The 23,068-nt window shown below is 39.6% G+C and overlaps 1 protein-coding gene and 1 pseudogene across 24 annotated transcripts in view; both read left to right on the forward strand.

Annotated features, from left to right (window-relative positions):
* The window catches only part of fnbp1b (formin binding protein 1b), a 77,930-nt gene extending 70,036 nt beyond the window's left edge, over positions 1 to 7,894 (forward strand). For 23 of the 24 annotated variants that reach the window (XM_088319859.1, XM_088319869.1, XM_088319844.1 and 20 more), the window contains one exon: positions 140 to 939. In XM_088319859.1, coding sequence (XP_088175985.1) covers positions 140 to 318 — 179 coding nt within the window. In that variant the 3' untranslated portion in view covers positions 319 to 939. Of the gene's footprint in view, positions 1 to 139; positions 940 to 3,218 lie in introns of those variants that run through there. The other variant, XM_088319846.1, reaches the window with a different exon arrangement.
* On the forward strand, positions 958 to 1,089 carry LOC148350331 (U2 spliceosomal RNA; annotated as a pseudogene).
* Positions 7,895 to 23,068: the final 15,174 nt, after the last annotated feature.

Here is a 23,068-nt window from a genome sequence, read left to right on the forward strand (position 1 = left end):
CTGCCTTATCTCTGAAAAACAGGATGTCACTAGTTACCATGAAAAGCAGTACTATCCGTTTCATGTGTAGGAGAAAGCCCCCGCCCTAGTTGGAGCAGCATAAAAAGTTATAAAAATAGTTTGTTTTGTTTCCCCGCAGGGAAAAACGAGGGCACCATCTCGGTGGCCGAGGGCGAGCTGCTGTACGTCATCGAAGAGGACAAAGGCGACGGCTGGACGCGGGTGCGGCGAAACCAGGACGAGGAGGGCTACGTGCCCACGTCCTACGTGGAGGTCTTCTTGGGGACCAACGCCAAAGGTGCAATGACCTACATTTGACTGTAGCCGCCAAAGTATCCGTGCCTCCCAGCCGCACACCAAACGAATGTAAACGCCTAGTTGATATTTCCGAACGGAAAGCATGCCAAAAGACATCTGCTGTAAAACGGTGCGGTTGTGATATTAGTTTGTGTAGAATTACAGATTATTGCTGTCACAAAATATATTGATAATCATAAACTTCTCCCAAAAAACAACCGTTTTTTTCTGCTGTACAATTTTGGAGACGGTCCAATGTTTGACTATCATTCGTAAGAGTTAATAATAAAATGTACTTTATATACTTAAAAAATGTGTTTGAATCCCGGTAAATATTAAATTTGCAGCCTAATCACACAATTCCATACGGGTCTGGTCTACCGTATTGTGTTTAACTCGCACCCCTAATTTTGGGTTAAAAATCAGTATAAAACTTATTTTCACTTTACAATGTATTTATTTAATGTCCTTCAAATTCCGATCCGCCATAAAATATACTAATAGGGCTTTTATTTTTATCTTTCAGGACAAATTCTCTAACATTCTTCCCTGGTACCATAACTAAAAACAATGTGATGATGAGATAAAAGCTAATGCTTTTTCATATGGCATCCGTCACACAAGTGGTCTGGTGGTTAAGTTTCGACAGAAGCCAGGACCTTAACTTGGCCTTTAGCTTGGCCTTTGCCATGATCTTTGATTTTTGCAATCCAGAGATGGAATAAGAGCTTGCTCTGTCCACTCCACGCATCGGCCCGGTATTGCAGTACCTCCGGGAACGGTGCATTCGCAATGATCGCAGCAAGGCTTCAGAGCTAGGACCTTAGCTTGGCCTTTTGGCTGAGAGTAAGTGTCCCGGCTCCTAGGCTTTGTAGCGTATTATGAACTGACCGATAACGGATAATGGATAATGAATAACGAAGCTAGAACAATAACCCTTAAAAACCCCCCTCTCACTGCCGGGACCCAGGTTCCATTCTCATTGCCTCAAAAATAATGCGCTTGTGATCAGCGATATTTTCAACTGATGAATCCTTGCACAAATACTGTAATATTATACGCAAAACCTCGTGTATAACTAACTTCTGAGTGCTCTTATATAAAAAAAAATGAAATAAAAAATAAAAATTGTTCAATTTAAATTTAATCAAATTAAGATTATTAATTTAACCCTACAAATATATATCTACAATAGACCCAAAGATGGGAAATTGCCGTATAGTGGGGGATAGAAATCTAGGGTAATTAGGTAGTGCGTTCTGAACCCCCGGTATCCAAGTTAGAAACATTAAAATAACAAAATAGTGCATGGTAAGTGCTACTTATTTGTAACATACTTGCATATGATTAAATAACATTATAAATATAGACTTAAAGGAAAACTGAAATTGTATTTACCTTTTGTGTGACTGGACCTGGGCTGGTACAGTGCAGTAGCGGGTGGATGCAGGCACGTTTAGAGATGGCGGTTTCAAATCAAAACTGATTATTACTTGTTTATTGCTCAGTAAAATGAAGGACTTGATTTATAATTTGGTCTTCAGCGCTCAATGAAAAAACACACATTAGATTTCCAGGTTAACTCAAACATATTTTTGAATCTTACAAAAATATATCAACAGCAATACTGTAGGCCCCAGGATACGACATTAATCCGTTCTGAGGTGGGGATTGCAATACGAAAAAGCAGGAGATTAAAAGAAAATATTGGTAATTAGTCATGTGTTCTGAACGACTGGCAACCCAGATAAAAACATTGAAGCAACAAAACTTTTGTTTAATAACCAGGGCATATGATCGAATATCAGTACAAATATAGGTAAATACCATTTTATTAATCTTTCGTGTGATATTACATGAGCTGGTTGAGTGGAGTAGCGGGTGGATGCAGAGGGGGGGAGAGATTGAAAATGAAACTGTTTTTAAACTTACTACTTGTAATGATTGTCATGCCCTTGAAACATTTCCTTGCTTTTATCGCGTTCTTATTTTCCATAATATTTCTGATCGACGATTGGTTACGCCCATGCAACTTAGCAAGGGTAACAATATGTGTGCCTTTTACATATTTCTTGATAATTGCAAGCTATGTTTCCATGATAATCATGTATTTGCTTCTTCCTCCAGTATCACCGCAAGCCCCGGAACCCATAGAACATACATACAGTCCGAAACAATTCCATATTTGTTTTGCCAATTTGCCAAGTCTTTTTGAAACAAATGAAATTCTGAAGTAAGACAGAGTAGGGCATTGTGGGAGGTAGTTCAGCCAATAGCATATCGGACTTTTTTTAAGAACCGTGACACTAACCGAAAGCAGACCAGTATTTCTATGATCTCGACCAAGAGTAGACAGGCATCTTAGAGACGCAACCCTACATATTCACGATTAGCGTAAAGTTTGCAAGTTTGTGGGCACGCAAAATAATTTATTGTTAATGTGGTATAGTAGGGAAAATGGCGTAGAGCAGTATTTCTCAACTGGTGGATCAGGCCCCTAAAGTGGGTCGCGAACTTGTTTTTAGTGGGTCGCGGGCCTTTGTTATGGCAAAATAGTGCGAAGAAGAAAAAAATCAAAGGGTCAATCATACTCCTTAACAGCAGATGGCGATACTTCCCAGCCAAAACTCTTCTACCTCTTTAGTCAATCTATGCGTCTGAGAAGGCCCACATCTCATTTTATTGTGATTTTGTTGGTTTCATTTCCTTTTCCTCTGCCCATAACAATGCGTACCAAGAAATTTATCCTGGGGGTCTGCTGTTTCAAACTACAGGGATTTTACGATGTGTATTGTGTGACAAAAATACTTTAAATCGCAGTTTCTACTTTTTTATTTCTCCACACTTCAACCAATCATCTAACATTTCTTTTCTTCTCCTTTGTGTCACTTGTTTTGTTTATTTCTTGTCCTGCTTTGCAGATTCCTAAACAAGATGCTGGCTAAGGAAGAGGCAGGGCAAGCGGCCTGGGGAACAAATCTCCCCTTTCCTCCTTTTAAAAAACCAAAACAAATCTGAGCAGGAGACGGACACTTTATAAACCTCTTACCCAGCCTTCCCCCCTTCCCCCCGCCTTGCTAAAATTGTCCGCACTTGTGGCCGCTAACAGCTTGGCTGCTGACTAACCCACAACGGTGCAGTCAGAGAGAGGACGCATAGCATCGGACCGAGTCCCGTCCCATTTCTCATCACCATCCTGCCAATCATCCTTTCATTGGGGACGGCACACACTCACGAGATTATGAGCTAAGCTTTTATGTTGATCATACCATATTTTCCGTACTATGAGGTGCATTGGGTTATAAAGCACCCTCAACCCCCCAAAACAGTTCTTTCCTTATATTTTTCATAAGGTGCATGGAATTCCAACTACAGTATTAGGTTCCATATTTATCCATGTATAACTTTTTTTAATACAAATACCGGATATTTTGGTGCAATGATTGATCAGTTGAAAAATGTCTCTGACGAAAATCGCAACGGAATCGAACCCGAGTCGCAGCAGAATAAACGCCGAAACCTAACAACTAGGTTAAAAAGCACAACGTTAGAAACAACTGATAAACTGGTGATTTAGACTTTTTATTTGATGTAAAATAATGTGATAATGAGATAAAATCGAATGCCTTTCCATATGTCATCTGTGTCACGTCTTGTGATACAGATACCATAAGAAAAGGCACTTGTTTTCAATCTCATTATCTCACTATTTTTACTCATGGTGCCAGAAACAAATGTTAAAACACAAAGTCATCCTGAAAGATATAATTAAACGCCAAAAAGCACAACCAGAGAAACAACTGTTAAACTGATGAAATAAGGTGAAAAACTCAAATGCCTTTTCATATGTCATCTGTGTCACTGGTGGTCTAGTGGTTAAGTTTTGGCGCACTCGCCACCGCGAGCCAGGTCCAATTCCCTTTTCATGTTGGTCAGCGATGTGTCCCGTAAAACACACTTCCAATCTTACCCACCGTGTTTTAAAATATAAAGGGCGCACCGGGTTTTGAGGTGCACTTTCAAATATCCGGCCAATTTGGGTTTTTTAGGTGCGCCATGATCCGGAAAATACAATAGGTTACAAATAATTCATTGTAAGATTTTAGGCCAAATATTCATGATTTCTTCAATTGAAATACCACGCTGAAAAAAATGCCAATGGACGAGATACATTCAAATTTTATGATTGAAGATCTTATTACTAGATAAATAAAATAAAATAAAAAGAAAATCAGCCCCAAAACTGTGTGGCAAGCAGTTCAGGGTGACCCCTGCCCACTGCCAGAGTATAGCAGGGATGGGCTCCAGCACCCCCGGGACTCTACTGAGGATAGTGGACGGTAAAAAAAGCTCAATATTATGAGGAAACCTATTTTTTCGGGGAGGAAATGGTACTAAAAAGTTTTATCCGAGAAATTCTTTAACAAGAATATCGACATTGTTATTATGTCAGGCTGTCAGCGTTGTGGTTGGGCCGTAATGGCTATTTCTCGAGAAAATGTCCAAAAAAGGCAGTCCACTGTTTTCAAATTACTAAGATCTGAAAAAAAAAACAGTAGGGCATTGTGGGAGGTAGTTCAGCCAATAGAGAGGAGACCAGACAAAAAAAATGACCAATTAAAAGCCATATTTAAAAAGTGGGTCTTGAGTCTCCTCTTAAATGCATCAGGGGTCTCCATAGACGAGGGCTAAAGTATCTGAATGCTGCCTCAACCTAGGTTTTGGTCTTCACCCTAGGTACAGTTAAAACACTGCCACTGGAGGACACCAGGGACCACGAAAGACTGATATACTAAAAGCAAATCAGACAAATCGGAGGGCCCAAAACCATTAAGACGTTTAAAAACTAGTGAAAGCACCTTAAATCAACCCTGAAACGCACGAGGAGCCAATGCCGCCATTTTAAAACTGGCGTTATGTGATCCCACCCTCTAGCCCCTGTAAGCACTGCTGAATTCTGTAGTATCTGCAAGCTGGAATTTTTGGGGAAAACCGGCGAGTAGGGCATTACAATACCAGAGGATATAAGAGCATGCATCCGCACCTTTGTGTTCGTCTGAGAGAGAAATGGGCGGGGTCTGGCCGTCTTCATCAAAACTATCGTTTTGTGGGCCGCAAATGGGCTGTGAGTTTGAGACCCCTGTATTACACTTGGTGGTAAAATTGCAAAAAGAGAAATAATAATAATCATCTTTCAAGATAAGGGGGGTATTCTTAAGTATATTTTATATCTTTTGGACATTGGGAGTGTTTCTCCATGTTTCTCCATTCATGACATCACGATGTCACCATGTCACGTCTGCTTCTCTCTCTGACCTAAAAGCCCTCAACCCCTTCCCAACGCGTTACCCCCAGGGTGATGCCTTCACGGCAATTGGTTCTTTTTAGCGTTATGGTGCGCGGCATGCTTGCCCTGTCTGCCTCCTCGACTCCCCCAGGTGGTCCCAAGGGGGTGGCTGAGGTTTTTTGTCCCCCCCGCGGGTGCGTTGCGACCCCTCATCGCCTGACAGACAAGAAAAACATTCATTCACTTTGTATTGGTACCGTATTTTCGGCACTATAAGGCGCACCCCCACAAATAATTTTTCATAAATAAAGGCGCACAGAATTAAAACTACAGTAAGCGCTACTGTATTCGTGTATAACTGTTGCACATTTTATACACTTTTGATGTATGTAGTGCAAAGATCAACGTCGTTGACCGACATCAGTAATCAATGTATGCGACGGGAATCCAACTCGGATCATGGTGGTGAAAGCACTGGAATTTAACCTTGAGACCACCAGTGATACAAATGACCGATGGGGAAAAAATATTATGATGTTGGGCATTGAAGGTTTATTTCAACAGTTGCATGAATACAGTTTTACACCTGGACCAACCTACCACCCTATACTGAATTCCTGGCTTATTTGGGGTTCTTAAGTGCGTTTTAGAGTCCGGAAAATATGGAGTTTGAAAAAAAAAAAAAGCATGCTCCCCATTTACCGTCATGAACACTCCCCCTGCTGTCGGAACTCATAGATCAGGGGTGTCAAACAGGCAACCCGCGGGCCGGAACAGTCCAGCCAAGGGTTTTAATCCGGCCCCGAAACAAGGCTGAGAGAAGCACAAGGGAAAAGTTACTTGCAGTTTGAAATGTATCCACTTGTTGTCGCCAGAGCACAGCCCCACTCATGGAGCTACCGGATTTCCTGGATTTCTTTCTCTTTAACTCTCTTTTCTATATTTCTTGCTGTCTCTCTATTCTCTCTCCATTGGTCCCTCTAGTTCTTTATTTCTACACACTCCATTTTTTTAGCTCTTTTTCTCTTCTTTTCTTTTTTTGCTTCTTCACACTATGTCTCTATTTCTTTTACACTTTCTCTCCCTCCCTCTTTCTTTCGCTATTCATTTGTCTATCTCTCTTTCTTTCACTCATTTAGTCTTTCTTTTCCTCTTTCTCCCTCTTCATTTCTCTTTCTGTCCTATTTCTGTCTTTTTCTATTTCTGTCCCTCTTTCCCCCTCTCTCTTTCTCTGGAATCTTCTATTCCGACCCCTGCGACAGTGTTTTTTCTGCCATGAGGCCCCCCAATTTCAAGCGAGTTTGACACCCCTACCATAAATCCATTTGAGCCCCCCACCCAAAAAGCTGTGAGCCTGCTTGAACTGACACCTGCTGTCCCCATACACCTAACCATGATGTCCACCCATTGCACATGCCTTTTAGTTTATTTTCTTTCTTTGATTTTGTTTTTAATCCAGTGATGATTATCATAATAATCCCAAGCAGGAAATGTGTGTTACTAGCGTGTTTTGCCACTGAAAAGCCATTTTACTGCAAGCGCTTTTGTTTGAGTCGGGAGGAGCCACACCACTAGGTGGCGCGCTACACAAACTGTAAGAGACAAGGAGTGACATTTCTGAAAATAAGAAAAAGGTGCAAAGAAAATAACAAAAATAAGATAGATGTATATATTTTGAAGAAGATAATATCTTGTAAAAAAAATACTAAACTCTTTAATATAAGAAGTACATTTTACACCAACATATATATAAAAAGGACAATTATTTGACACATCTGCAATTAAGAAAATCCATTTAAATTTAAGCCAAGGTATAAAAAAATATTTTATTTTTGTTTAAAAAAATGGTTAAGAAGAAAGTGTGTTTGTTTCAATATTACAGTTTTTATACAAGAAAATGTCAATGTTTACAAAACTGAATACACTTATGTAGACGCCGTCTCAAGCACAGAGTACGCTGAATTTCTCCTCATGCAGATATTCACCCCCCTGAAAAATATTTCTCATAAAATAACACATTTTTTGTTTTTTGAATGGCATCTATTTTTTGTTCTCAATTCCTTTTCAGTATCCACTCCTTGGAGAACGAGTTTTGTGTACATTGGAGATACAGAGAGTATAAGTATATGATTATATGGATGAAGGTGAAAAATAGGAAGTGTGAGGAGCGTAGCGCTTTGTGAGCGGACGTAAGGAAGATTGCCCGTTTTGGTTGCTTCTTGTTGCCTGTCAGCCATTTTACTTGTTTTTTTGGAGCACTGAATACTTTGTATTGTGTTTACTGTGCCAATTAAATCTTCCTGAAAGTCACCCTGGGCTTTTTATGTTTTGTCCAAGTGGTTACCATGGTGACCACCATTACATTTTCCCTGATGTGATTTTTCTTAATAGTTCAAGGCATGCGCGGAACTAGAATTTAACTCAAACACCCTTCCAAAAATTAAAGCATTTCAAAAACTCTATTTTCTTGAATAAACGCCTCTTGATAAAGCTTTAAAGCGTATGATTGTATCCAGAGGTGGGTAGTAACGGAGTACATTTACTAAGGTTTGAGTAAGTTTTAGGAAATTTTGTACCAAGAGTATTTACATTGCCCTACTTACGAACGAAATAGGTTTCGGACGATTGTTCGCAAGTTGAATTTATTTGTAAGTTGCTTCAGTGCTATATTTTGTATGTTTTAAGGTTTATACTGTATAAGTAAGTTTAAGGCTTGTATAAGTAACCTGTTTTGTTTTGTACTAAAAAATAAACATTTCATAAAATAATATGCTCCATAAAGATACATAAAATTAAGTGTAACTTACTTTTGGAAGCTAAGCTTCAAGAGGTCCTCCTCCATGGTAAAAATTGGCTAAAAAAAAAAAGCGTTCCGACCATTTTCTCAACCGCATCAAGCTTTCTTATTCCACTTTCATATCAAAAAATAACGTCTCGCCTCTTATTTACACTTTACACCAACCATATTGAATGGATGCACGAGATGTTAAACAATGAAAACAAAATTCTTAACGCGATAGATACAGTATTCGTAGTACTGTATGTTTACACAGGAACCAGGAAGCGGATTTTCTCTTACTTCCGGGTCGAAAAAAAATGTTCGTATCTACCATTTTTTTCGTAAATCGAATGGTCGTAAGTAGAGTAATGGGGTACTTTTACTTCGCTACATTAAGCAACGTTGAAGTCGTTACTTCGTTACTTGATAAATCCGCTCCACATAAGTACGCGTTTGTCTTTATTATGACGCAGACCTCCGGCAGGGTCTACCATGTTTAACCAATCAGACGCAGGAGCCTCGTCACGTGACCATTTTCAACTTCGGCAGGGGGAATTTTGTTTACGGTTGAACAGATTGAAAATGTCGCTTAAAAATAGCTACTTTGAAGACCCAGAAGAGGAGGGGCACCCCTGGCCTCACATCAAAAGCAGGTTTCCCTTAATATGCGTGCCAAACAGCAGCTACAATATACAATCTCTCGTTTGTTCGAGTTCATGAGCTAGCTTGTTGTTCTGCTCGCAGAGCCTAAGATAAGTATTGGGGCTTTAAATGTGCTACATGTGCTTAATTTATTTATTTGATTCCTACTATTTTTATTTCATTGATTATTCAAGCACTTGAATTTACGTTAATTATTTTAATCTACTCTTTTAAATTACATGTATTTTTTTTGTTTATTGGATGTACTTTGATAATCTGATTGGTTGTTTAGGAAAAAAAAAGCAAATATGACGTCACTACTCAGTACTTGAGTCTTACCTGTCAACATACGTGTTATGTTTTTGCCATACAAAGTATGTTTATTATGCATTTTAAGACGTGTACGACATACAAGAAAATCTGTACGGAAAAACGCAATTTTGTCAATTATGGGTACCAACCGGTATACACCGACTATGATGAAACGGCAAATCAATCAAATCAAACGAGTTCGCCGCGGTAGCCTCTATCTTGGTATCGTTTTTTTTTCGTTGCAAAGGAAGTCCGTCTCTTTTCAGAGAACCGGCTTTTTTGGCTCAACTCATTAAAGAGAGTCGGCTCTCAAACGGCTCACTTGCTTTGATGCATTATATTACGAATTATTATGTCGTATAAAGAAGTTAAGAAAAAAAAGCAAGTATAAAAGGAGAAAGTGAAAAAAGACAGGTTTGTGGTTATCCCTTCAATCAGTATATTACCAACAATAATTTAATGCGGAAAATGAATTAATAATTTGAATAAGAAAATGTATTATTCTACTTCATTGTATTTGCATGTATTTTTTCCTTCTACAGCGAACGTCCAAGTTACTTCATTTTTCAACTTTTTTTATAATAAACCTTATTCATGTCGAGCAACTCAGTATCTCACAACAAAATGTTCATTAACAATATATATGATATGTGTACAATATAACATGTTAAACTACATAAAATAAACATGTTAGGAAAAAAAATATGGTGTAAGATTATTTTGTCAGGGAAAATACTAATAATTGTAAGGGCATGGAGGCCTGGAGGTTGACAGGTATGTTGAGTAATTTTTTACTTTTACTCAAGTAAGTATTTGGATGACTACTTTTACTTCTACTTCAGTAATATTAATGTGAAGTAACAGTACTTTTACTTGAGTAAAATTTTGGGTTACTCTACCTACCTCTCATTATATCTTACACACTGCCATACGGTGTCATACCGCGGACACAGGAACGGAACTCGGCACTCAGTGTTGACAAATATCTGATCAAAGACACTACTGCCATCTAGCGGTGATTTAATAAACTAATATAATTAATTGATCAGGGGTCAATATACAAAACTGCCAAAGCCGCTCTCCAGGCAAAAGATAATTTTTTCACCACATTTTATCCCACTAAATGATGTTTGAATTGATAAAATATATGAAATAAATAATAATGCCAGAGCCTGTGTCACATATACATATGAAAATTCCACTTAAATGAAATACAAAAGGTTTCCAAAAAAGGTGCAGGCAAAGTTCTTATGTAAAAATGTCACAAATTACTGAAAACAAGGATACCAACATTTTTTACCTTCAGTGCAGACGGAACTGGGTGAGGAGGAATGTGTGGGCCTGTGTATAGCTCCTCCCTCTCACACAATCAATTGGCTGTAGGTTCTTAGCTCAGAGCTTCTGGGTGTTTAGAGTTTGTTATGTGGCTTTTCATCATAAAGTGTCCCAACAATAAACATAGGTTGTTCAATGAACTTCCCTATGAAGGATTATTTAGCATTTTACAGCCAAAACGGGGTCTGTTGGGGTGACACCTTGACTGTATATTATAGTTAAAGGTTGTGTGCTATTGTATACCAGAACAAACCCTTTATTAAGTCAGTATTGTCGCGGCTTTGCACGTGCGACGGTAAGTAACATTGCATTAAGTATTTGCACAAGTCCGATCTTTATCTCCGAGCCATATGAACTCATGAAAAGATACACATACGGCTCGTGAGCCATAAGTTCCCGAGACTTGATACTAACAGAAGAGATGCGCCAAAGCCTTAAGAATAGTAAAAAAAACAACAAGGTATTTTTCCGTTTTAGCACTCAGGGAGTCATCATCCTTCCGATCCTTTCTTCCACTCAGTCGCTTTACTTCCACACCCTCTCACATTTAGTGACCCTATAACTTGGATTTGCGAGACCTTTCGGTATTCTGCCCCCCTTTCTTTGCCTTGCTGTCTCTTAGGGAGTAGAGATAGGATAGGATCCCCAGTCCCTTCGCTCCTTCCACTTTAGTCACCTTTTAAGACACACAGCGGACCACGCTGGGAGAATTCTCACACCTCCCAGGGGAAGAAGGCCCCTCACCACAGGACAAAATATATTTATAATTTTGTTGGTGATAGAAATGAGTGGAGAGGTGTTGTGAAAGGATAGTAGGATGTTTAGATGTGTTCTAAGGGATGGGCAGGGCACCCGTATGATACGGCAGGGGTAAACCAGTGAAAGCTGTCAGGCCCTGCTGTTGAACAGAAGAGTGTGGTGTGTCACCCTGACACGGCCGCTTTCTTGTGTCCCGTTTCATCTGGAGGGACGAAAGCATGACCAACTTGGGTGCCGAGGTGCCTAACTTGTTTGGGTTGGCCATTGTCCCCAAAAAGTTTTTTGCTACTTTTCCCCTTTTTTTATTTTCTTTGGTTTGTATGTGTTTGTCCTGCTGTCGGTCACCCCTTTCGAGGGATATGACCAGGGTAGGTAGATAGATAGATAGCACTCCGCGACAATGCTTCTGAAAACATATTCATACGTTATGGCACTGAATGATTTAAAACCACATGACTCTGATATTTTTAGGCCAGCAGAGAAGGCCTTGCGGGCCCTCACGGCCCACCACTGGTATTTTATCATTAAAATTCATGGAGCGAAAATTGGGAGGTTCCTCAAAAAATCAATTGCCTGCTTCTTTCCTGTATCCTTTATTTACACTGGGGTTACTAGGCAACGAGCAGAGCACCCTGCTGATAACTAAGTACACGTTTGAGATGCATGCGTCTTTGTCTGGAAGCAATCCGTTGCAAAGCAAAGCTTCCAATGGTGCGTGGCTGCCTATTGTTTTTCTGTTCTTAACTTCATGTTTTGTACAGAAAAGGATAAGAAAAAAAGGAGAAGGGGTTTCGTACGCCATGACATCATCATACCGACACATCTGGAACTGTGAGTTTGCGTTTCGGAGGCCACTGACAAAAGGAGCTGTTGACACGTCAGCAGAATGGGAAGGAAACAAATTAACGGGAATAAAAGTGATGGTAACAAAAAAGTATTTGTCCAATGGTAAAATAACATAACGGGGCTCCTCTAATGAAAATGTATTTATTTCTCTCTTAAACGCAATTTTAGCGACAGCACTACATACTAAATACCACTAGGGGGCGGTATTGCTTTGCAAAACACTTCCTTGCTCTTCCAGCAGTTCGATCCAAATAAAATATTTTATTATGAGATCTTATTCAGAATTAAATAGACAAATAACTTCAGATTTGGGTGTTTACATGTTCCAAAACAAGGATAGAAAGGTTTGGGATAACCTAATGGATACAAAAAGGCCATAGACGTATTTTCACGTCATTTTTTTCATTCCGCCAACACTCAAAATATTTTAAAGCTAGAATTTTTTTTTAACATTTTTAAAAACTTTAAGTAAAAATACTTTGAAATATGAAAATAAAAATCAAACTTAGGATAAGTAACATACCAGTTTGCTCATCTAAAAAACGTCCAACGAGCAAGAACGTGTGCTTTGTTTTCTACGACATCTAGTCGTTAAATTAGTCTCTTTAAGACATATTTTACACCTAGACAATAAATTAAGTTAATAAGCAAAATCATGAACATTTCTCGTAAAAAAAGTCATTAAAAAAAGTATAAAATTGTAAATGTCGGTAAAAATATTATACTAAAATAAGCAACATCTTTTGACAATGGGGTACGATTCCCCCCCAAAAAGAGTATGAATTAGTCATCAATTCAAGTGAAAATATAAAATTGGATAAAAATTAGAATAAGTGACATTTTGTGACAATGGAGAAAGATTATATTATCTTGTTTGAAATGGCAACTTAATTTTGTCATGAATTCCACTAAAAATATTGTACATTTAGAAAAAAAACTATAGGGTAAGAATTTGAATTGTGTTTTACACCGTGAGTGTAATCTTGTTATAAATGAACATAGCATAAAGCTAGGAGGAAATGACAAAAATAAGTGAAATCTTTTACAAGGGATAATTTTATTTTATTTTAGTCATGAGAGTTAAAATAATAAATTTGAGAGATTTTCTAGACAGGGGTTCATATTTTTTTGCAATGTGGAAAAAAACGCAAATGACGTGAAAATAGGTCAATGGCACAGAATGAGGTCAATTATAAGATGTAGGAGCCAAAATCTGTGTGTCATTGATTGTTATTTTTGCTCTGTCCGTAGTAGTGGGTAAGGATAGCAAAGGGTTTTGACTACTACGCTCCCCTACTTACGACCATTCGACTTACAAAAAACGGTAGATACAAACATTTTTTTCGTGTCGTCGAAAAATATCCGGACATTGCTGTCAATTAGATTTTTTATTGTGTGCACCTTTTTTCGAGTACAGGACAATACTGTAGTGCTTCTTTCCGCCGCTACTGCCGTGTGGCGCTGTGAAAGGTCACCCAGCATCCACCCCGAATAAGAAATCCGGCTTCCACTTCCTAGTTCGTGTGTAAACACATTGCACTGTATCTCTAGTGCGCTAAGAACTTTGACAATTTTATTGTTTAATATCTAGTGCATCCATTCAATATGGTTGGATGTAAAGTGTAAAGAAGTGTCGAGGCACTTCGTTTGAAATGAAAGTGGAATAAGAAAGATTGATGCGGTTGAGAAAATGGTCGGAATGCTTTTTTTTGGGCCACTTCTTACCACAAAAGGATCTCTTGAAGCGCACTTTCCAAAAGTAAGTTAAACTCAACTTTATTTATATTTATAGAGCATATTATTTAATGAAATGTTTTATTTTTTAGTACAACACTGGTTACTTACACAAGCCTTTAAAATACGTATATAAACCTTAAACATACAAAATATTTCACTGAAGCAACTTACGAACAAATTCAACTTACAAACGATCGTCCGAACGTTTGTAAGTAGGGCAGCGTCTGTATTGTAAGTCCCTTTGGCTCATGTGTATTTGGTGGTGGGTCAAGCATGTGTTTTTTTTTCCTGGCCTACCAGATCATTTTCCTTCACCAAATACCACATTTAAATAAGTGCCTATTTTGAGAAACCAAAAGGGGAATGGGAATGAGAATTAGCAGAGGTAGATAGTTAACCACTAACACCAGTACATATCGTTGAAGTAATCGTTTGGGGGAATTCTTCTCCCGGTAGGTACAGGTCTGGTAAAGAGCCAAACTTGCAAGAATCCCATATTAAAATGGTCAGCATCCCCTATAATATCCCAACCAATCTCTTTGAACCAGCCCTGAGGCCTTCAGCAACACCACCAGGTTATTGCATTCTTTTCCATCCTGATTGATTCTATCCTTCTTGGTTTTGTGAGCGTTCTAGAGAGAAACAGCGAATATAAGTTATTTCTCCTCCCCACAACCTCATTGATGGTACCAGAACAAGTTCATCAAATTCTGACATCATTTTCCTTGTAAAAAAAAAAAAAAAAAAAAACCCGAGTGTTACTTTTTGCTCAATTTTCCCATGCGAACAGACTCCATAAAATTAGAGAGAAAAGAAACAGCTCCCATTTCCAGGGAGGGGGGGACAAGGAGGTAAAAGAGAGGAGGGGTCGAAATGGGGGCTGGATGACGGAATGTGTTTGCCAGATGTTTATATTCCACGTCGAAACAAACAAACATTTCCTGGCGACCTCTCACTTTTTCTCGTCTGCTTTTGATTTCCACCCGCCCGAAGAAGAGAAAAAAGGAAAAGGGCCAAAGTCACGTCGGACACGTGTGCTGAAGACGTTGCGCCGGGCTCTCCGCCGGGCCCCGAGGACCTCCGTGGACCTTTGTCGTCACACTGCTGACTCATCGTCCTTCTCCTCGTCCAATTGATAAATCGCTCGCATTTTTGAGGGGGTCTATGATCCCCTTTTACATAAATTAAATACCACAATCACACATATGAATAAAAAAAAAAAACTTCCCAGTAGGGTTTCCCTCCCTGCAGCAGGAAAAATGGTTGACTCAACGGAGAGTTACATTCTTTGACGATGTGGAAAGATTCCCAGAGGACGTCGCTACTGCCAGTAGATGAGATAGAAGAACAACAGTGAAGATTTAATATCCAATAATAATCATAAATCACACTGAAAGTCCTGCTCTGTTCAATACGTGCTGGATTCTGGTTGTCCAAATGAGTGACATATTTTGGCTAAACCTGCCCAGCGCACTGTCGGTGTTTTCAACTGAGCGCAAAAACGCAGCTAAAAAAGAACCGGCATGGTGTCAGAACAGCAATCACAAAAGCAGCCGGACTAATATTGACCATTGATAGGAGTACTAATTATAGTAATTATATTGTATTCAATTTAAAACTCATATCATTGATATCAGTGTCTGAAACTCATGACAAAAAGTTACCAGACACCACGGCAGACAACTCTGAAAAGTTGCCAGCCCCATTTTTCACAACTTGAAACACAATAAGACGACTAATCGCATAAAAAAACATTGTTGCAAAGTATTAAGGATTGATAATCAGAATATATAACAGAACAATACTTTAAAATTAAGTTCATTATAAATCTACTTAGAACATTCATTGCATGTACATGACATCGCTGTTTTCCATCTGCCATCAGCATACAGTATACCTGTATTTACTCACCTTCATTCATGCAATGTTAGCGTTGCGTCGTCTGCTACAAGCCACGTGAACTCCTCTTTCCACGATACTTTTAATGTACGTTTACGTTTTGTAGCGTCATAAATTTTGCTAGCTTCTTTTGATTATTTATTCTGGGGCGGAGGTTTTGTCTTGATTCCTAACCACTCATCCATTTTTTGTGTTCTCCGACCCTCTACTATGGAAAAGGACGACCTTATGACACTCTGGAAAGTCATTCAAGTTATTCGATGCAGGCTTCTGATTGGCAGCCGAGTATGCAAATTGCAAAACGAACCGAAATTCCCAAATTTCCAAACCTAACAAAGATTTCGAAATCGGAACGAAGCAAATGTTTTATTTGATTAAAAAAAAAAAAAAAAAAAGTATTCTTGAAAAAGTTGTCGGCCACCCGGGCAGAGCCGTTTTGTAAGTCGTACGCCCAACGAAAAAGATGCACGTCCGGGCAGACGTTATTTCAGACACTGGTGATATGCTCAGAGCAGGAAATTGGACACACCCCCCTAAACTGCTTCCCTATCACAAAATAATCTGGAAAATTCTATTAAAGAAGCCATCCAATTGTGTTTGCCAAACACAAAGCTTCATTCGCGGCCACAAAACAAACAATTGTCTCCGTAGTAACTTCTAAAAAAACAGAGAAAGGAAGATGAAAGTAGAATGACATTTTCTGTCGAAGGTGGAGTCATTACCAAAGCTTTAAAATGTAGCATAAAGTGTTTCAGCATGTTTTGGGATTAAAATCCCAGCCAAAAACTCAACACCTCGTCATCAGCTGCTGATAGAGGTTGTCTTCAGACGGTCCGGGCTCACCGTTCTCCCTCGTATCCTCATCCCTGTTCTCACTTCACGGTATGCCTTCAGGGGACAACAGATGAGCTTGTGACGCTTCCTTGAACTTTAAACTTCGAGTTTCTTTCGTCTTATCAGCGGAGTCATCGAAACGGAGTGGCGTCTCCCGACCTTTTGCCTTCCGGCTTGCCAGAACGTTGTTCGTCTACAAGTGGCGCTTGAGAGAATATTCTTGAAGCATTAACATATTTACTAGCACCGATGACATATAAATACCCAAGTTTACAGGTTTTTCTGGACTATAGAGTGTTACATGAAAGGATCAAATTAGCCAGAAATTTAAAGGTGGCCCTTATAGATTCAAATTCAGAATATTTAATGTCATATTGAAAGAGAAACAAAACTTGGTTTGGAGCATCCAGTCATTCATTTATTGTTAAAAGAAAACGCAAAGACCCACAGAATAAATATTGATAACACCCAATACCCACATATAACCTAATAAAAACATTAAAATTGCAGTCATGTCAGGATCCTGATATGAATTACCTGTGCCAGCTCCTTTGGCGCCAACTGCCTCTGACTTTGATTGGCTCTCTGTCCCTTTTTAAACCCACACCTATCAGTGCTCTTTTGTCAGTCTGTCTGCGAACCTCAGTTAACACCAGGCAAGCCTTTTTTCGACCCTTACTCCCACCTGTTTTTTTGCTCCTGTCTGTCCAGCTGCTTCGAACCGCTTTTGATCCTGACCACGTCTACTCTCCCGTCCGGGCTTTCGAACCTTTTTTGTCCCCGACCACGTCTACTCTCCATTCCTGGCTTACGGCACACTTCCAACCCAGACTACGTTTTTGCTCTCCTGTCCCGGCTACTGACCCGTTTCTCCGTTCCCGACACCGCCATCGCTCGCCACGAAAGATCCACTTCCGCGTTCAGAGCGACCTGCTTCCCCCGTCCAGCAATCACTGGTTCGTGGGCGCAACCCTTTCCCTTTCTTCTAATAAAACTGAGAAATGCAACGCAAGTGGGTCCTCTCTCCGTTCTGGTCCTGTCAAGTCATGGTACCACAAAAACTCAATAGCAGCATAATTAAATAATCATAATTCTGTGCACTTTATATACTGGAAAATACGGTGGATTAAATTGTAAATGCATAGTTACAATTAAATGATACTGCATAGAGTAACTGTTCTGCCTTTGAGTCACACACAGAGAGCTCTTCGAGGGCCTTTTTGTGGTAACATGTTTGTTGCTAAAAGGAAACAGAAGACAAGCACAGAACTTGGATGGAAACTTCCCAACGCTCATTGTAAATCATCTTTTATTCTTACTTTGGACAATAACTGAAAGTATGAAACGTATCGAGGTTACTTGAATGAAGATTTTTGGTTACGTTATGTACAAAATGATGTACTAAAGTTTGAATTGTTGTTAAATTATACTGCATACAGTAACTGTTCTGAATTTGAGAAACATTTAGAGTGGTCTTTCAGTGCCCTCTTCTGGTAGACATGTTAATTGTTTGTTACTAAAATTAATTTTAGTATTAAAACCAGATGTCATCATTTTAATATCCAGTCTGCAAAATAAATTGTTTTTACTTCAATGTGTTTTATCCTGTGCGCCTTATAGGTCGGTGCGCCTTATATATGAAAAAAATATATCACGAAAGGATACCGTTTTGGAGGTGCACCTTATAATCCGGTGCACCTTGTAGTGCAAAAATATGGTAATTGATAGAAAAAACAATTTAGTCCTTTAGATTTACAATTGTCTATATTGTCATTGATAACAACAAAGTGAACATTGTTTGGAAGGACATAAGACGTGGAACTCTGGGATAAAAATATAATAAAAGATAGCAACGGATATTAAGATAGATAGGTAGTGCTTGTGAACTGGCCCAAGTAATAATTGCATCAGAAAAATTGTGCAATGAAAAATAGTACAATGTAGCAGCACCAATGTGCAGATATAAGAGTAAATAAATAAAATAGGAAGGTAGATTTTCTATACATATGCAAGACATTTTCTCATAGTCTTCTGTGCTTTGTTAGGGTGGTGATGGCCTTAGGGGGGAAACTGTCCTGAGCCTGTTAGCCCTTGTTTTAAGGGATGTGTGCATCTGCTTGGTCAAAGAGGTGGTGAGTAGAAATATTATCGTGATGAGATGAAATGTAATAATTCTTCTTTTGTCATCTACAATCCTATTAAGCCTAATGGTTAGGATTCAGCACCCTCACCAAACGACCCACAGACCAGCAGGTCGGGGGTTGCCGACCACTGCTTTATTTGACCATTTTTACATCAGTAAGCTCGGCCAAACCCTGATCACAATTCTGATCTTTAGAACCAGACAGAAAAACATCTGAAACCATAAGGACCAGACTAAAGGAAGTCTAATCGAAGACTACCTCTCCAGGACTAGAAGGTTTAGGAGCATGGTTATATAAAACCATGTCACGAAAGGTAAAAAAACAAACAATCTAAAACTATAAATAAGATTTCTGTGGTGCAGTGGTTAGCACATTTGCTAACACGCGGAAAGTCCCCGGTTTGAGACTAGGTGGAAACATATGTAGGCCTGCAGAGGGGGGCACCACCAGTAGTCAAGTCAAGTCAAGTTTATTTGTATAGCCCTTACTCACAAAGAGTCTCAAAGGGCTGCACAGACCACAGATTGCTTGCCCAAGACACACCATTGGAAATGGTGCCCCTACAACCCTAGTTGTAAGGGATCCAACCGAAAGGTCTTGGTTCAAGACTTGTTGGAAATATATGTTGGCCTGGAGAGGGATGCGCGCCACCAAGCTGTACTTGCCCAAGACACACCACAGGAAATGGTGTCCCTATAACTCTAGCAGTTAAATGATCCAACCAACCCAAATTTCTGAGAAAAAACAATACTCTTTGAAATTTTATTCATCTGTGTTTGGTTTTGCTGTTAATAAATGACTGTACATGGTTTCTGATTTGAGAGATCTTCAAGTGCCTGTATGAAAAACACTCATCTTTTGACAGATTCACTCAGGAAATGCAGAACACATTGACCATACCCCCGATATCCTGGATCTGAATCCTACGAAAAAAAAACCTAAACCACAATTCTCCTCCCCATAATCCATTCCAAGACTAAATACCTTAGAACTGTTCTTGTTCCCAGTCTCCGATTCAAAACATGTAGCAAACTGTTGAAGGATCAAATGAACGACACGTACGCCTTGAAATTTCCCTTTTTCGAAATACTCTTGAAGTGTTGCGTAACTTGCGACTCCCTCCATCTTGGCTCAATAAAGACCAATTTTTTTTTTCAAGAAGGCACTTCTCAACCCGCGATCAGCTGTTAACGATTAACATGTTGAGCTGAGAAACGCGCTGAAACTCTGACCGCAGCAAGTCCAAATGCATCCCTTGTTCTTGTATCCCTCATACTGTTAACGCTCTTTTTCCCCGCACAAAGCAGCTGTGGGATGAGTCAGCGTCTGGGTCCGTATCAGCGATAGCGGAGGCTAATCCACTTTGTAAAGTCCCGGTGAGGAAAAAATGTGTAATCGATGTGTCTCCCACAGGATACTCATTCGGTTCTTCCGCAGCAAAGGCCAGATGCCCCGACATGCCTTGACAGATGTTTACAAAAAATATTCGCTGGGCACAACAACACTTATTTTCGAAAACATCCGTTAGACTGTGCGTTTTGTTGCATATTTCTTGAAACCTATTTTGCATATCTAAAAATTGATTTGGATTATATAATGTCATCATCATGGTTCCAAGATACTGGAGCCACAGGAGGTGAAGAATTAAGCCAAAACAAGTGTAAGATTTTACAGTCAATTATAGGAAAAAAAGATGCAACAAAAGACAGTCCATAGAGGAGGGGAGTGGAAAAAACAGCAACAAAAACACAGTCCATAAAACGGCAAGGCTGGAATAATTGTGAAATCTTACTGACAAGCAGCGAGGCGTTGAGACAATGAGTGTCTGTCAATGTTGCCTTAAAATACTAAAGCCACGGGTGTGCCCAACTAGGGCATCAGTTCCATGGCGCCCTCTGGTTTGTGTTGGCAGGCTGTAACCTCACAAAGCAGTGAGTAATGAGATTGGAAACTGAATATTGGGTTTTGGGAGCAATCTGAATGAATCGTTTACATATCTAGTGACAAACGAATACCTCCATATTGTTACAGTCCTGCATTCGAATTTGGTTTCCTCTCCCCCTCCCTCTCGCATGTCCTTACCTAATTTGGTATTCCTGGCTCTAATTTTAACCCTACACCTGGAGTCACTTGTCCTGATTATCCTCCAATCACACCTCTCCCTCTTCACTAAGCACTCCGTTTCCTTGACTCGGTGCTAGTTTGTTGCCTATCTTGTCTTGTCCTAAGGTCTCTTGTCACAGCCTTGTTGTACAGAACCCTTGCCTGGCCTTCTAGATCGCAAGTACCGCCTGCCAAATCCTAGGACTGTCGCCTTTGCTGAGTAAGTTTACCGGACCACCAACCCTTTGCCTGCATCTCGGACCATGATTGTTGGCTCGCCCCCTAACTTCCTGTGTACCGAAGTAATCCGATTACAAGGGTGAACTGGGAACAACGTTATTACACAAATAGATATTGTTTCTGCATTTAACCTTTTTTGTGTATTACAAAAGGATGTGCAATTACAATTAAATATATATTTTTTTTGTCAACAAGTGCTTCTGCAAACTAATTGGACGCTGGGTGGAGGATAGTCGAATGACAGCATAAGATACACCCGCAAACAAATAAATGCAAGAAAGCCCACCTTCACCTTCCCCTGCCTCACCTTGCCTCATTGGTCATGTGTGGTTGTCCTCCATAATATCCACACACATCAAATAATTAAATAAAGACCATTATCATCAGGAACTCATCTAGGAGGGCAAACACCTTTGAAGAAAGTGATTCAGGAATCCACTTTTGAAAACATTGCGTTGTGGACCCTTTCAAAGAGAATTTGATATTTTAAGATTAAGAAAGTACATGGAATCCTTAAGCCACAGAGAAAAGGTAGGGTACCTTGGAGATGTCCAATGCAGTGATAAACATTGCTCTGCTAGAAACAATGTGAAGGCTATAATATCCTAATGTACTGTGCTATTTTGCTCCACGCTCCAAGATTGAGCTCAATGGTCTTACACTCTATATGGATACAACGGTTGCATCCACCATATACTTTATGGACGTCTACAACTGTAGCATTTTTGCAGTAGGGACAGAAAATAAAATTCGAATATCTGGAAGGAAACAATCTATACAAGCCAGTGTATATCATTTGTCTCTGTGCTACAGGTCTCACAGTTTTGGGTCATCAAAATATCCCAGATTAGGGAAACTGTGCAATTGGGTTATGCAAATGGGTATACAGGCATGAGTCAGCGATAAATGAATGGACAGATTATTGCCTTTATCTAAACGTACCCGAGAGAACAAGAGGTTTATGTTAAGTTTTGGCTGTGGAAGATGGACCAATGTGGAAGGAGGCAGGAACTGCAGGCAGAGGTTCTGAAAGAGGACAGTAATTATTAACAAAATCAGGACCACAGTACCAAACGAACAGGCGGGAAATAAACTAACAAACTGACTAACTAACTAACACAATGCACAAACAAAAACACAGAAAATCAAAGACCAAAACCAGAAATGTAAGGAACAAAGTAACAACATTTTCCAAACAATAAACCAGAAACAAACAAAGTCAGACCTGGCATAGTGGTGGAAATGACATAAGAAGAATGACAGAAAAAACTTTGAATGACCTGCCAAAATTGTCAATTTAAAGGGTTCAGGTGTGTGATAATTGGGCACATCTGTGCCCAGTTCAAACACCAGTTGGGGCCCTCTAGTGGTGGGAGTGTATTCCAGACCCTAACAGCTTGTTTCTATTGACCAAAAGTGTGTCTTTAAAATGAATGGACAGGAAAACTCGTATTTCCTGTATTGCATACAGCACGGGCTAAATGTTGGTCCACACAGTCTGGACTGCAAGCGACGCCATGGTCACACCAACAGAGCCAACGTCATTGCTAGCTGGGTCCCGCCGAGCCCTCGTGGCTAGCCTATTTGCCCCAGTTTTTTTGGACTGTATTGTTGCTAGAGAGTAAGGAGAGGGATTGGAAGGAGAAAAAGAACCCTCAGAAACTGTAAAATGTATTTCAGGATTCAACCATGTGATAACTTCTCACAAATGACAGCTGTCATTGACGTAAAACATGATAATGACTTGAAATGATTGATAGAAGAAGCGTCAAAATGTATCTAGGGTCCATTCTGCCTTGTAGCATCTTCTAGGGTCATCTTCTTTTTGTTGATTTGTTAATATCTGATGTGAAG

Source organism: Urocampus carinirostris, chromosome 16, assembly GCF_059441175.1.
Source record: "Urocampus carinirostris isolate Australia breed hairy pipefish chromosome 16, RoL_Ucar_1.0, whole genome shotgun sequence".
Lineage (NCBI taxonomy): Eukaryota > Metazoa > Chordata > Actinopteri > Syngnathiformes > Syngnathidae > Urocampus > Urocampus carinirostris.